General features: G+C 42.4%; 1 protein-coding gene across 1 annotated transcript; it reads right to left on the minus strand.

Moving 5' to 3' along the window:
- Positions 1 to 367: 367 nt before the first annotated feature.
- ntn5 (netrin 5) lies at positions 368 to 9,425 on the minus strand. Its single transcript, XM_054601570.1, is given in 7 exon segments — positions 368 to 1,277; positions 1,544 to 1,624; positions 2,190 to 2,240; positions 4,741 to 4,890; positions 6,807 to 6,995; positions 7,965 to 9,395; positions 9,398 to 9,425. Coding segments are annotated over 7 exon segments (2,508 nt in total). The 3' UTR covers positions 368 to 699.
- Between the last annotated feature and the right edge of the window lie 7,878 nt (positions 9,426 to 17,303).

Genomic DNA, 17,303 nt, shown 5'->3' on the forward strand with positions numbered 1-17,303 from the left:
TAATATACCCTCCCCACCACCAACACCAGTTCCCCCGGGCCCTATGACGCCATATCTACTAAAATTGAAACAGGAGTCATGACGACAGGTCGGACCGATGCTTTTTAGATCCATATCTGGGCTCCTAACGGGTCTATCTGAGGATTCCTATATGGTTAGAAAATGAGGCTGAGGTTAGTTTGGTCTCTGTGACAGCTGTCCTATAAGAGAGCAGATAGTAGATAGTGTCGGTTTCTCCAAATAATGTACTAATGATGTGCCAATCTCCTTTATTATTCTTTTTTCAATTAAAAATGGAAACAAAGGAATAACTTTTGATGCACATTCTGAATCTTGTGTTATTTATTTATTCAGTTTCCATTTGTTTTTATGTGTGCTACATAAAGTGATCCAAGTATAAATATGATTAAATATTAAAAAATAGAAACCTTATAGACAAAAATACTGCATGGCATTTAGTTTAGTTAGACTTTAATATTAAAATTCTTTCAACTAATATTCCACAAAGTTCCAATTGTGTTGGTGGAGTTCTATATGAGGACTTTTTGTGTTTCTTCACAATTTAAGATGAACATTTGATCATTTAACAGGTGTGTTTGTGTTTGTGGAGTTTTCTCCACGTTGAAGAAAAAGTCAAGCCTGTTTCTCCTGAAATCTTCGGGAAAACACTGTAAAATGTCTTTTTGTGGTTTATGTTTTTCAACCAGAACCTACAGTAGAGCACACCAGAGCGGGTGTATTTGGCGACGGGGTCGCCTCTGTGGGTTTAACCTCTGCGTCTGTGTGAGAGTGTGTGTGGGGCACCACTGAGGTCTGTGTGTCCTCCACTTTCTCGGAGTCTGAGTCCACACTGTGAGGCTCTTTCTCAGTCAACAGGTGAGGAGGGATGTACCCGGACTGGGGCTTTGTTGGCTCCCTGTGGTGGTGGTGCTGGTGTTTCGGTGGGCAGCGGCCCTTCTTGTCCTGCCCCCGGAAGCCCCTCAGTTTGGGGCTCCAGTGTTCCCGCCACTGGAGGGCCAGAGTGGAGCGGTCCGCCACCAGGCGACTCTCCTCAGGGCCCCAGCCCCGCTCGCCTTCCTCCGCACCGATCAGGAGGAAGGTCCGGCCCACGTGGAGGGCAGGACAGCCGCAGCCGAGGTCGCGGTCTGGGACCCAGAGAGACTGGGGGCCCCTGCGAACGCGGGAGGTGGAACCCGTGCGGAAGACTGTTTGGACTGATATGTTGAACTGCCACCAGGGACCTGAACGCTCCATCCCTCTCACCTGCATCTTCAGCACTGAGAAATACAGAGATGCAATATACATTTTTTATTAATACATTTTTGTAGCATTATCTTTTTTTTATTTTTATTTTTATACTTTACTGTAAATATTTGTGTAAATTTGGTTTCGTTCATCAGATTTACAGGTTATAATTTATTTATTTATCCATAAATATTTACGTTTTATTTCAGAGGAAAAAAGAAGTGAAGAATACCAAACTGTTTCAAACTGTATTTTTTTTCTTATTTGACAAGATAACATAAGAAATCATGGCACCAACCGAAGTCCTTTTGACAATACGTCTCCAAGTTCATCCTGACTTTGACCTGAGAGGGCTGGCAGTATGAAACACACTCCTCCGCTATAACAGAGAGAGAAAAAAAGAGAGGGAGGGAGAATGCATCAAATGAGAGGGTATCATTTCATAGCAAGCATATCAGCACATGTCTTTTCCCCTAATTACAATATGGCTGCTTCTATTTGTCATCACAGTATCCTGTGACTAACAGATGACCTCGACCGCAGCAGGTGGGACGTTACTCCAGCCGCCACTAGGAGGGAGTGGTTAGCCGCTGCATGAATAGTTAGAGCAGGAGATTTTTTTGTTTTGATGGGTGATAAATGTGTTTGTTGAACATGAGGAGACTTCAACGGGGTTTAAGGGATGGTTTAGAAAGTTAATTTTATTATGGCAAAAGCATATTTTCCTTTAAGTGAAAGTGGCCCCGAACAGTTTGCCTTCTGAGTCCTTATTTGATTTAATGTACATTCTATTCTTTACAAGGTGATTGACAAACAGAGCCAAAGTGATAAACTGCAGATAAGAGCACAGCAGAGCATGAACCCAAATTTGGACTAAAAGAAAGACAGACAGCCAGAACAAAACACAAAATACAACCAGATAACCAGCCTGTAAATCTTCTCACCTATGCTGTACTGAGGTTGGAACACCGGGGTCGGAGCAACCTCTTGAATTCCTACAAACATAAACACAGTTTCAGGCAGGTGACAGAAACTGACACACAAAGAAGATTCAGCGAACCCAACATGAGCCGCCAGGTTGTAGCAAACCGAGTGTGTGTTATGCGCTATGCTTGAACGCCTCTCTGTGCGTGGGTCATGTCTGCACAGAAGATAAGCAAGTGTCAGAAACGTGTGTGGTCCTATTTTACGGGCGAGAAACACACTTTCTGGCGCGCTCTTGAACACCACATATAGATGCAAACTTTACTTTTGGTAATTTAATAAGGTCAAACCATCACTTCTTGTATAGTTTTGTCTCGAACATTAAACAAATGTGTGTGTGTGACCTGGCCTGTATGTACATTATCCAGGCCTCTTGTAAAAGTGTGTTTCCGTGACAGTGCTTGTGATATTTTACCACGTTCATACTCCGTCCTCCCGCCCATGTCCTGTCGTCTCTGACACAACTGGGCCAGTGACACCCTACACCTTCTACTTTTAAATGACAGGAAGGTGCTGTGTGTTTGTATGTACATACAGTATATGTGAGGGGTCAAAATGAGATAAATGCAGTGTACCCCTGAGAGCAGGGCTGGCTATAGTTTGATAGTGATAAGTGATAGTAGGATAAAACATTTTTCAATATGTAGCTGGGAGAATTGTTTCATAAAATACCCTTTTTTTTCTCAAATATAAGACATTGTATAATCTTGGCCTGAAAGAAAGTACTGTATAGAATGGGAAATAATTATGATTTCCACCAAGAAATATCTGATCAAATAATAGGTATGCATGACAGCATAACTATAGATCAAACCGAATGTGACTGCAGTCTGACTTTGAATAATCTTCGGAGAAAATAAAGTTGCTGACTATACTTTCTTGTCCATTGTAACTAGTTTGTTTGACAAAATAAACTTTATTTTGATTATATACCTTCCATAGTTCATAGGAATCCAATATCACTGTTTTACTAGGTGTCTGCTTGTCCTTCTATTCTACAATGGATATTTATTTTGACACTAATGTAATTGTTTAATTTGATCTAATTTGTTTAAAACAAGTGGAGTAGCCGTTCGCTGATTGCTCGGCCTCCGCTACTGCAGCTTTGAGCTTTCTCTGGAACGACTCCTGAAAGACTTCACACTCGACACTGGGCTTAATGTTCTTAATAACCAAGATGTCAATTCTTTAAAATGTATATTTTCTGTTTACAGATTATTGTAAGTAAACAGTTAATTAAATTGTTTCGCTTTAGCTACGGCTAACCATGGCTATCTCACTAGCTAGCTTTGCCTTTATTTTGCTCTGGCGCTTTAGCTATGTAGCTGGTTGTCGTTTCTCTCAATCTTGACCAGATATATAGTTACTACATATTGCCTTTGTAGGGAAGGACAGCAGAGACACCTTTTAATTCTGCGAGCTTCTTATGCTGTTCAAGATGTGGATAAAAAGGTTCGGCGTGAGCTAACTTTAAGTTTAGCCTGGCTGCCGCGTGCCAATTGGTTCGCCTGATGCAAGGTTTTAGAGGTGGTGGTGGGGGGCGAAGAGATGCTATACATAGCCTGAGATGGTCTGGCAGTAAAAACAAACAAGGTTTTCTTTCACACACTCCTTTCTGTGGGAGAGTTATGAGTCTGGGCCCTGTGATTGGGGGCAGGGGGGCGCTTTGAGCTGCACAACAGGTGTGAAGCTCGCCGCTCCTGGCTCCCTATGTCACCTGATTGGGGCTTACGCAGCGCCAGCGTCGTTGTCGACACTTGTGCGATTAGCCGTCGAAGCGCACGTGGATTAGCGCTCGCGGCCCTGAGGTTCGGCCCTGGCCGGGCGCAGAGATACGAGTAGCAACAATCCACGCTGATCCCGCATCAGCTGGAGATGAGGTTTCCCTGTAGCGGTCGGCTCATGTTAACGCTGCTATGGAAACCGTCTCTAGGGATGATGAGAAGGGGACACGCTGGGGGGATTGGGCCAAATTAGTCTGGACAGCGGCGGCCCCTTTTATATTGAGCTACTACTTGATAAAGGCTTACAGAGCTTGATAGGTGGTTTAATCCATTTAGGCCACAAGCAAATGAGGTTGAAGGAGAAAATAAAGAGGTCACTTTGCCATGACTGACAACAAACTATTAAAAGTCTGGGATTTATTTGAGCAGGGTGGCATGCATCGAATGCAGAGAGAACATTTTTTTTTAGATGAGTTAAGACTCCTAATCCATATTCAAACAAGTCCTCACTTGATCTGAGATACATATCATGAAATGTTTTCTGATATGCCCCCTCATGTCAAACTTAAGTACAGTCAAATAAAAGTACTAGATTAAGGTTGGGGAAAGACTGATCCTTGTACTTGTGCCTTTGATTCTTGGAGACAACTTCCATTATTTGCACGCCCATGAGCTTCAAACATAGGTTGTTTCAAAAGTTTGGACAAAAAACTTATCAAGGTTTCCATATCAAGGTATTTCACTGACTGTGATTCTGCATAAACATTAATACTGGTAGTTGACTTACGTATGCAGGGTCGCAGAGGGGACTTGCCCTGTTTGTATCCCGTGGCGCAGCGGTTACACCTGAGGCCGGTCACCCCTTCACGACACAGACACTGACCTGATGTCTGGTTACACCAGTGACCCACTGCTCCCAAAGGATGGCACTGACACGCTTAAAAAGAGAAGAGATACCAATGTCTTACTGTTTGTACCCTGGAGGTTAAAGCAGCAATAATTGTTTAGCTGTTTAATTGGCCACTTGGGGGGTAGCGAAACAAGCTGAAAATCCAACTGACATATTATTATCAGGTGAGGTTAATGTGGGGATGTGTTATCAACCAGATGCGTAATTACACATCAGCAAACAACAACAGTCTTGTCTCTCTTCGTCTTACACCTGTATATCTAATATTTGCCCCTCCTTGTATCTCTGTTTTGGTCTCCACCACATCCTTCGGGAAATATCTGGCTCTTTAGCTCCAATGTGTTCATCAGCTAGTCACTAACTTTACTTGTCTGGTGTTTGGTGCAGGGCAGTGGTTTACGCTGAAAACAGCAGCCCACTGGAAATTACACTGACGAGATTGGTGAAAGTGAACAAAAACATTAAAGCTGCATGCCGTAAAAGACGCTAGTATGTTGAGTGGAGCTGCAGAGTTGGGTGATGATTCCCTCTGGGTTCATTACTAGGAGTAATCGTAGTAGTCTGGTGGTTGGTTAAGATACCCAGTGAAGGTTTTTAGTGGCCAATCATAGAAGACTGCTTGTGGAAGCTCACCAGTACAACCACAAAAGCCAGTTGCCCTGCCTTTGTGGTGTAGACCGCATTGAGTTGCGGAAGCCAGTTAAAGATATATTAAGCAAAAACTTGTGTCAAAGTCAGACTACTGCACAGAGGACAGTAAACAGGATTAAGAAGACCATCCATCAGTGACGACACCCATGTTTAATCCTGCTTGACAGCATCCGTCCTGAGGGATTGTCCTTCAAAAAAAGACCTCTACTAAAACCATAAAAGCTATTTTACAGCTTTCTTGTTGGGTAAACAAAGACACATTCCTTCATAGAGCTATCAACTGAATGTCACATGCTGGCGGTGATCTGGTTTAGTCATGGTTATTTGCTACATGTCAAATTTGACAGGAATAGAGCAATAAGGTCTAAAAATAAGTTATATGTTCTCCTTTAATGTTGCCTGTTGTGAGGCTGTATAATGGTTACTGCCTGGATTTGCCATGGCTTACATTGCAAAGCTTTTTATTTACCACAACTATCACAGGATAAGACCCGATGAGAGAAGACAGATAGAGAGAGGAAGCCACACTTCAGCAGCTCAGTTCGCACTCTAGTAATATTTACACAAATCCTTACAATCAGTCCAAACAACCTGACGGGAGAGAATGAGTAATTGGGCCCTGAAGAGTGACTAGCATATTTATAGCTTCAATAAATTAATGGTGGGATGTAATACTGTGTGGTGGAGGTCATGAATTTGCAGTTTGCTATTGTTTCATGCATTAAAAGTGATAGAATATGATGATATTCAATCATAGCTTATATTTTTTTGTACATGTGTCAAGCTCAAAGAGAGCCCATTAACTTTGGATATATTATGCCTGTGTTCAAGCTTCCACATGAGCATACCAGAGTGTCACAGTCACTTAGGACATCTGACCAGTCAAAGGTCAGGGGTCACGGCAGATACCAGCTGGCAGTAACTATGGGGATACAGGTGGCAGAACAGTGGGGTTTGTGAGTGTTTTCGTGTGCATATTGCTAACAGGAATAGCTGTCCGCTCTCACAATGTAACCACCCCATAAACACTTCTGCGCATTCGGACAGAGACAAAGTGGGTGTGTACACACACACACACACACACACACACACATGCATTCAGGCAGACAGATATAAACCCTGTCCCTCACACTATGATTTGCTTTTCATCTTCCAAGAATGCACTGATAGTTGTTTAAGTTATTCGCCCATGCATGTGCACAAATACACAAACAAGAATACTCTCCCTTCGTCCCATTAACTCTGTCCAGAACATGCATACGGTTGATACACACACATATGTAGTGACTAACGTTGGCAGGCCTTGCGATGGTTCAGCGGCTTGCTCTGGTCGCGGGTGTATCCGTTCTGGCAGTACTGGCAGTGGCGTCCGGCCGTGTGGTGGCGACACTTCTGGCACACACCTCCGCTTCGCCGGCCCGACTGCTGGAACACCTCCATGCTGAAGCGGCACTTGTTTGAGTGGCCGTTACACTCACAGGCTGACGAGGGAGAAATATAATGAATACCAGTCAACAAAATGCTCATCACATAATGTCGCATCTCATGTTTGGATTGGTTCAGTGATCAGGTTTAATGGTTGGGAACACAAGAGTAATGCTCATGTCAGTGCATGGTGACACATTGCAGTGTTGGTAAGTTGAGAAGATGCCACGACACTGGGACTTCTTAAGAGCTGATGTCTGTTCATTCTAGTTTACCCCATATTTTTGGGACATTTTATGCTTTCATAAGAGAGTTTAGGGGAAGAAAAATGATGGGGATGTGGATTTGACATGTAACATGAGCCTCTGTCCAGACTCAAACCATGAACAACATGCGGCCCCATTGTCAAAGGATCTATGTTGAAAGATTAAAAAGTAAAAACCTGTGTTCAACAACTTGGTCTATTAGTGATTTACAATCTAAAATGTGTTATTTAAAGTCACATACACGCATATATAATATAATATAAGTTTACTCTTTCATGAGGAGTACTACTCAGCCTGTGCAAGATCTATCATTGCTCCTGAGGCTCTGGAGGAGAATATTACCCTGATGATGTCATGTCGACCTCGACTGGGAAACACATTTATAACAGAAAGCCTGCGTAACCAAATGTCAGTGTGGAGTTTGAAGGCATGAATGCATAGCACTCAGAAAGACACTATCTAGTTGCATCATGGGAAATCCATCTCGAAAACTTTTTTTTCTTGTCTCTCTGTTCTCCAGCTCTATGGAAGTGCAATACAAAATTGCTGAGGCATTTCCAGCGTACTACATCATATGTGTAGATATTTATTTTTTTCTATTCTATTTTGTTGATTTTGACCTTGTTTTGAAGAGGAAAAAATACACTTATGAATAAATAACACATGAGTTTCATATGGTCATTTGTCAATAAAAAATATACGGAAAAAAAAGTGTGCAGAGTAATTTAATTTCATTCAGCAAAAAGATGCAGGACTCACCAACACAGGGGTTTGGGTGCGTGGGTGTAGCCCGATGCCAGGGTCTGTCACAGTAGAAATCCTCACACACATCGCAGTCTTGCCCCGCCGTGTGATGCTCGCACATGCACACTGCCTGGCCTGTGTCGTCACGGCGACACCTGGAGGCGTGTCCGTTACATTTACACCTGCCGCCGACTTGCAGGTCCGAGAGGGCCAGAGGGGGTCGTACAGCAGAGGGCGGGGCCACCTGCAGATTCCTGGAGTTTTGCCTTGTGTTGAGATTATTGTTCCTCCTCTTCCTCAGTTCCCGCCCCCTGTTGTCCCTGCCCCGCCCCTCAACCGTCCAAATACAACCACCATTGGGGCAAGGCAGCCAATGATTGTTTTCCTTCTTGCGGCCACGCCCTCTGGCTTTCCCGCCTTTCTTTGAATGAGAGAGCGTGCCTGCGCTAAAACTATCACCCCCTTCTTTGCTTGTCACATTGTGTCCATCCTCGTCTTGACCTGACCCTTTATCATGACCCTTCCTTCCGTGTTTGTCCACTTTCTCCCCTTTGTTTCTCCCCCTTATCAATGAGTTTTTTGTCTCCCTCTCAAAAAAAGCCAGTGTATTATCTGTATTCAACATGTCCACCAGATCTCCAGCGTGCCCCTTGGAGCCTGATCTCCACCTCAGAAGCCCAGTTCCTCGGTCATCGTCTGCACCATCATGTCGTCGTGCTTCCTCTCTCTTATCCGAGTTGACCACCGTGGCGTCTTTGGACACCTGGCGGAAGACCACACGGATGTCTGTGGCCGTCACCCAGTCCTGGAGGGTGTGGCTGTGGTCAAAATCGGGAGAGGATGGCCGTCCGTCGAGGGTGGAAAAGGCCAACACCATGCCGCCCCTCTGCTTTTGCAGTGGACGAGGGTCGGAGCAGAGGGGCTCTGTCTCTTGGTGCCTCGTCTGGGCCACCGTCTGGGAGGGTAGCCCAAAGTTCCCGAGGCAGTCGCTGGAGTAGTGCTGCATCGGCCGCCAGGTGCGCCCATAGTCCATAGACTTGAGTATGGATATTGAGATGGGGTCCGATGGCTCCCCCTGTTGGCAAAACTGCAAACTTATGTAGGTGATCTCAAAGCGGCGGCCCAGAGGTAGCGTGAGGACCCATTCTCCGTTGTCGGGACCTCCATGAGCCACCCAGCAGGTGAGGTTGTGCGGGTTGTGGAGGTCCGTCAAGGTGGGGATGTTGCTGTCATAATCAGGCCCTTTTAGCGAATGGCTAGCATTGACTGGGACGCCATAAGCCGCGTTGATGAACTCCGATAGGCAGTGTCGCGGGCGGCCGTCTAGGAAGTAGCAGGGGTCATGAGGGGAAGTCCAGCTCAAAGGGGTGTGAGAAAATGAAGAGGAGACAAGGGATGGAGGAAGGAAAGGGAGGAGCAGGAGGAAAACGGTGAATAGAGGGGGGGAGGGGGAGGGGAAAAGGGCCGGATCATCATGTTATCGAGCCTGTGGAAGGGAAAAAAAAGGAAAACCATGGGAGCTAGATCATAAAACAAATGAAAACATAAACTGATTGATTTATATGACCTGCATTTGAAGCCGAAGAAGGAAACATTAGATAGACCACCTGTGCATTTATTGAACACACACAATACCAGCTCACCACGTCACTTCAACTGCACCACATTGGCTTTCAGTAGATGCCAGTAAAGATCTCATCTCATAAAAATGTAATCTCCGATCTTCACAGTAGTGACAGCCACTGGATTTGAACCCGTGACCTCGACAGCCTTTAAGAACATATTTGTATTAAAACTCCCCCTCAACCGCAAGGCGAGTGGATGAGCGCGGTCGCAGAAGGGAGCGCACCCAGCGGGTCTGTCTGAGATGACAAAAAACATGCCCGACAGCTGGGGCTAAAACCTCGAGCTGGACCACATCCATCACGTTTATGGCTCTCCTTTTCAAATCACTTTACCGTCGGTCAGTGCTGCAGGCGAGCGAGGGGCCTGAGCATGAGCAATGTGAAGTGTTATTGAGCAGAAAAGAGGACTATGAGGAAAGAGACAGAGAAGAAATGAGGGGAGGGAAGGAAAGCTGTTGGAGATTAGTCTTGAGGATGGTAGGAAATGATTTATAGATCCAAATGTGTGTTCGGCTTGAGCCCCTGCATGGATACTTCCGTGGTAAAGACAAACACGGACTTGTATACGTCCACTGCACGAACAAATCCCTTTCCGTCGCTTACAACTGGTGATGAGTGTAATTTATCTCTCTGTCAAGATTTGATACCCAAGAGCGTTAATTTTGGCATGTGGACAAAACGAACAATGCATGTGGTTTCTCTGAAAAACAGTGATTTATTGTTTTACCGCTCACAAGAAGCCTAGAGGCACATTCCCAACAAGCACTTCCTTAATTTGTTTCATGGTAAGAAAGTTCAACACCTGCCACTTTTACTTTTATGTCATTCTTGTTTCTTTCCTTCTGAAGAAGGCTGTCATTTTCTCGTCAATGACTACCTTCCTTCCACATTTTCAAACGACTTTCCCCTTGCTCTTCCGTCTCCCTGCCTATCTATCACCTGCCCCCTTCATTCTGTTCTGGGAATATTCTTAACTGCTGCGAGATTGATGATGTCCTAACAAGCGTTTGACACTGACAGCAAAGTCAGCAGGGCTGCATAAACCAAACCCGTAGGAGAGGACGGGGCCGAACGCCTCTCCGGCCTCGTCATCCCGCTCAATTAGCCGACGACCGAAACTTGAGGCTTCCCTCAGGGACCACACAGCTCTGAGGGGCCTTACGAGGGCCTCTGCTGCATCGGACAAGCTGCTCTGCTCCTGACCCTCCAAAAGCAAAGACCTGCTAGAAAGTGGATCGACCAAACCCGGACAAAAGCCAAGATCAGGCATATCAGGCGACCTTGTTTTGGTGTGTTGCTACAGGAAACGCTACAAGCAAAAAGAGTGAAGCGATGAGCGGTCTGACTGTGACCCTGGTGCCACCGAGCCACATTCCTGGGGTCCAGAATGCCTCGGCCGGTCATTCCTGACGAGTCGAGACAAGCCCCAAGGGAACCTGAACGCACTGATAAAAAAGCAGGACTTCAGGATAAGTTGATCGGATGATTAATTAGGCCTCTTGTTTCATTTGGTGTCAAGGCACTGGCTGTATAAAATAGGCAAGACGGTGTCAAAAGGTTATGAGCAGGGTAAAGGTTAGTAGAGGATTTCAGGGAGGTGGTGGAAGAATTTGCTCCGGATCAGGACTGACGAGTGAGCGTAGGCGGTTTGCGGTTCAGGGTTGAGTGTAGCACACAAAGGAGAAAGCAGGCGGTTGTTTAACATTCCCATGACATGCACTTGCTCTTGTCTTTGTCACATTACATGACTAATTAAACATCGGCCCATTACAACCATGTTGATAAATGGATGCTCATCTGAGAGGGAGGCCCCTGAGGTTTTTTAATGCGCCCCTCTAGGCCAAATCCAGACTCTCTCTTCTTCCGAAACCGGATCATCTGTCTGGCACCGCCACCGTAACCCACCGGATACGGTTTCAACGTTTTTTTTCTCTGCTGCTTTCCATAAATTCACACAGCCGGGGTGACGGAGGAGCATGTTGAGGACGAGCGGCATTCCTTGTAAAGTACCGTTCACGAGTATTTCACACCAGTTCTTTTGTTAATGCATATCAACTACAAATAGCACGTGTTTGAAACCCCCCTTTCTGTTCTCCAAAGTAAACTCTGATATAGAGGTCTGACTGAAAAATTGCCCTTTAAGAAAACAAATACGCTTTCATTTAAAATTAAAAAAAATTGAAGTAACTTGGCAGCAATCGCTGTCTTTCAAAAAGCTTATACAGCCAAATAGTGGTAAGATGAGATCAACATCTCCGGCGGGTGATCTTTAGAAGCAGCTATGCTTGGCTGGCAAGGGGCTGGAAAAATACTTGCTGACAACCTGGGGGCATGTTTACAGCATAGTCGATCAGAGGAGCGCCACGCTCATGTTCGTGCTCTAGCGGTCCATATTTCCTAATGCCATTCTGCTTCTATTCTTTACTACGCTGAAATGTGTCAGGAAGAAAAACATATGCATTCTTATATGGATTGGGAAAAGCTGAAATAACAAGAATGTTTGCATATATTTTGCCAATAAAAATGATTCACCCCACTGTTGAAAGTTTACATGTCTTATTATTTTACTTTACGTAAACACAAGACTGTCAAAGTGGAATCATACTTTTAGGGATCTACATTAATTACAAATATAGAAATAGTAATAGTAATAGTACTGGCGGTTCGAAACCATTTCAAGTGAAGGAGTCCACATGCGCTTTTAGGGTTACCAAAAAAGTTAAGCACAACGATAACATACCACCACCTCCCCCATAGGTTTGGTTCTCCAAAAGAGGAACAATACGCACATTAAAAACACTGTGGTTAATCATTTCCCCTACTGGGGATGAATGTGGGTTGAAAAACGGAAAACTTATTTGTTGCAGTTATGTCGGGGCCAGACGTAATATCAGGGGGGTAGTGCTCCCACCCTTAAATCCCCATTGATCAGAGGGAAATGTGATTCCATCTGGAATAATGATCTATAAGAGATGACGCAAGAGGGAGCTTGAAGGAGATCTTTAAATGTATATTTGTTGCCCCCGCGGTCTCATACCTCTGTGATTATTTGATTCTTGATTATAACTATTTTTTGGATTAAGTATGTTCTTATATTTTACGTACTTATGTACTGCGTATCCTCTGCTTTTTTATCAATGGCTTAAAGGGAGAGAATCTAAGAGGAAAGGGAAAGGAATATAAGAAAGTATGAGTAACATATGCTCATCAAGGGGTAGCAACTTCGGAATTTATCAGTGTTTCGACCTATAAATTAACATTTAAGAACTTTGTTTTGTTGCAACAAACTCATTAAATGTGATTAAGCAGGACATGAGGACTTTAAGTTCTGAAACTAAAGTGAAGAAGAAGCCTCTGGTGCGGGTGGTATTCTCTCTGGCTACCTGTTAACTCTCTCTGGCCAGTTCACACTTTCGAACTGCGGGGCCCGTCCGGGTCTGGAGCTGCTCTGGTGAGCAGATGAGCTGGATTTGGCGTGTCCCACACGTTTTAACATTCCTCGTCATGGGCAAGCAGCCGAGGCCAGCAAGACAGAGGCAAATATGTTAAATTGCTTCGCTACTTGGTGATTAGTTTAAAAAAGACTAAACAGGGGGTTTGTACAAATAAACAGGGACACAGTTTTATATCAGGCTGATAGTCGCTGGGAAGATTTCCCAGGGTTCTACTTTGCCGCTCTGCTCCAAGACACTGAGCCTTTAAATAAATATGATCAATTATATAAGCTCTCGCTCTCTCTCTTATAGCCTGCATGTTTGAAGCTGAACCAAGGCACCTGTTGGTGCATGTTACCACACTGACACCTTTGTTAATTTGCAATTGTCCTCAGCCGGTCAGAAATACAACACTAGGCTTTCGGGTGAGAAGAGGAAGGCTACGTATGCGGTCTGTATTCTCAAGCTGCATTCCTGCCTGCGCAGTGGAAGCCCATCTGTGTGTTATTCCACACGGAGTGGATTCCACGAGTTCTGTTTTAGGTGTAATAATCTAATTTTAGTGGGGCAGCCCGGGAGGTGAAAGCAACAGACAGCACAAAATGGATTATCACTGCTTGTATCTTTAGCTAAAGGCCTCTGTCCTTCACGTTTGCAGCGCCAACAAAACTGCCAATCCGGTGCTTTGCAGGGCCCCCAGGGGCCAACTGCACCTCCGTACACACACGGAGGGTGTCTCCGGCCTCGCCGTTGACCCATAAGCCCTGCTTACTTCATCTTTTGAATTAAAAAAACACATGTTACCCACTAGATATTTAAAAGTGAGTTTCCTGTCAATCCCCCCCCCTTACAGCCTCAAACAAGTTGGCAAGACGCTCTCCAGCACCTCATGTTGATATTGAAAAACAGATGGAAATTAAATCATTGTGATTTCATGTTGCAGTCACGCCAACAACAACCTCGGGCATGATGGAAGTAAAAGTAAGGCCTCTGGCCGGTGTCAATTGAATCCACAAAATGTCACACAGGAGGTTAACAAAAGAGGAAAAAGAAAACACAAGAAGTACTCCAAGGCTGCAACAAATAACTAATAAAAAACACACACGTGATTTTTTATCGGCTTAGTTATTGAAGTTATTATAAAAAGGAAATAAACAACAGTCTGATTTAAAATTACATTACATTACATTACAGTCATTTAGCAGACGCTTTTATCCAAAGCGACTTACAGGAAGTGTATTCAACATAGGTATTCAAGAGAACTACTAGTCACCAGAAGTCATAAGTGCATCTCCTTTCTTAAACAAGCATCTTAAAGCATAAACCAGAGCAAAAGTATAGTGCAGAGGCAAATTACTACGAAAACAATAATTGCAACAGACTAATACGAATATAATAAGTGCTACAAACTACTACAAATAGGAGTAATAAATCTCAAATAGGCACACTCAAGGGCCTGGTTGTAAAATAGCATGACACTATATCATGCAACAACAAAAAAAGAAGAGCAATCGGCCTTTATATCTATTAAAGCAAATATATTTTCTCTTTCACTCAAAGGGATTTTATGAAACTAATCAAGCACAGACGTTGAGAGGAAAACAGCCCGCAGTCACACACACTTTGTATTTAATGGGCCCGAGAATAATGATTCACTCGCCCACGGTTCATTAAACATTAATGTTTATCATATTTAGGCTGATTACTTTGGCAGGAGACAGTGAAGCCCGGAGCCTAATTGCCTCCATTCTGTGCAGCTAATTGCACTTGTTAAGCACTAATTGTCCGCAGTCAATTAGAGGAGCAATAATATTTACATTGTTAGGTTATCCCAGTTGCATCAAACAACTTCATTTAAATGTTTTTTAAACAATCTTGTGTTTGGCATTAAGGGCTTTTTTTTTTTTTTTTTTTCAATTTTAAAATCCAGTCCAGCTAATCAGAAATCGTGTTATTGTGGTGTTATGTTTATATTTTATGTTTTATTCCATCCGCATCAACAAATCTAATATATATATGCTTAAAAGTTGCATATAATTATATCATAATAATATTGAGAATTTCCAAGAGGCAGCATGTAGTAATAATTTGTGTGAAAAAAGTTATTTAAATAAAGAGCTTATAAGGAAAAGATGTCCTAGTTGTTAGATTTAAAAAGGTTAACTTGGATTAATGCTTACATGAGTTAGAGAAACAATTAACCAATCATAAATAAAACCTTAGCAAACTTATTCCTTTGGCATGTATTCTTACATTTCTATGTGCCAAAATCAACAAAACGTAATTAAACCAAATATGTATTAATAAAAAACATATAATAACAAATACATAAAATCAAATACTTATCGGCTGAATTTGCTACTTATCCGTTTGGTAAATGATTAGATATTTTAGACCAGAAAACACAACGTCTTGGTAAATGTTCTTATTTAAGGGTACATTTTAACAGACACATACATTAATTAAATCTCTAAATTTTAACTTTTACTTTTCTTTTTTTTTTTTTTATGTAGCACTTTGAGATTGTTTGCTCAATATAAAGTGCATTACAAATAAAATTCATTATTATTATTTATTATTATTAATGTATGCCTTGTATTTGTCTTCAGTGACAAAACAAACACAGCAGTTCATTTCTTCTCAAAGTCAAATAAAACTTCACCAACACTTGAAGTATCACAGAGTCCAGAGATAATAAAGCTTTTGAAATATATATATATATATATATATAAATAAATCAGCTCACCATGTGCGTCCCAGTGACTCTGCTCCGGATCATTAAGAGAAGCAGCAAGTGTGTCCGGACATCAGCTCCAGCAAAGACAAACCTACCGAGAGAGGGAGGAGAGAGGAGGAGGAGGAGGAGGAGGAGGAGGAGGAGGAGGAGGAAGGGAGGAGGAGGAGGAGGAAGAGGAAGAGGAGGAGGAAGATAAATGAACATGATCAGCTGGGAGGTGCGTCTCTCCATATAGTTACTGAAGTAAAGCCAAGTACTCCAGTGGTGTCGTTTTTTTGGATATCTGTACTTTACTTTACTATTTATATTTCTGTTGACTTTCACTTTTACTTCACTACATTTTGCAAAGAAAACTGATACTTTGACTCCGATACATTTCCCCTGAAACCTTCGTTACTCGCTACAAAATCAAAGAGAGACAGGTGTCTGATCTTCTAGTTTAACTACACATGGTGTATGTTAGGCTGCTGTCTCTGTTTGTACCTCCTTGTCCTTGGTCATGGTGGCCACAGCACTTAAAATAATAAACTTCATAATTCTCAAAATTCTAACCCTTTGCTTTTTTATTAACAGCATTTACTTGTACTTTTACTTTCAATACTTAAGTACCATTAATATCAGAAAATTACTTTTGATACTTAAGTACAGTAAATATTAGATACTTTAAGACTTTTACTCAAGTAGTATTCTAATAGGTGACTTTCACTTTTACTGGAGTCATTTTCCAGTAAGGTATCTTTACTTTTACTCAAGTATGGCTTTTGGGTACTTTATACACCACTGAAGTACTCCCACCTCATGAGGAGTCACTCACTTCTGCCAAACTCATTCACAGGGCAAAATGTATTTATCAAACTCAAACAAACACACTATTTTATATTAAACCAATAGGCTACTTTATTATTATCAAGGTTTGAAATGTTTGGATAACGTTTTCTAATATGTAATCCCAAATTGTTTTGTAGTTCCGTTTTGTTGAAATCTATAATTAAGTAGTAATTGATGTACATGTTGTCACTGAATCTTAAAGACAAACCTATTTCTTCCAAAAAAATCTAATGCATTAATAAATATGGGCCTTTTATTGTGAAAATCTGTTGAAACTTCATGTAGGCAATAGTGGAAATTAGTATATATTTTTTGTTTACTTTGTGTATTATGATTCAAAACATATGATTCACTTGGAGGAAAAAATACATTACAGGGGACATTTTTCTGAAGGGAGTACTTTTACTTTAGATACTTTAAGTGCTAGTTCTTCTGTACTTAAGTAACAATGCAGGACTTTTCTTTGAAATAGATTATTTTCATATTATTGTGTTTCAGCTTTACTTTTGTCACCACTGGCAGCTTGTTCATTGATGCACAGTTACAGGTTAAACAACCCAACAAATCAAATTACCTTCAGCCAACTGACATTAAACTTCTGCTTTCATGTTAGTACATAATTAATAATAATAATAATAATAATGTATCACTCTGGAGGGGACTGCTTTGCATTATAAGTACTTTTTTTATTTGAAACGTATATACATTTTGATAATACCTCTGTACTCGG

The sequence above is a fragment of the Anoplopoma fimbria genome, chromosome 7 (genome assembly GCF_027596085.1).
Source record: "Anoplopoma fimbria isolate UVic2021 breed Golden Eagle Sablefish chromosome 7, Afim_UVic_2022, whole genome shotgun sequence".
NCBI lineage: Eukaryota > Metazoa > Chordata > Actinopteri > Perciformes > Anoplopomatidae > Anoplopoma > Anoplopoma fimbria.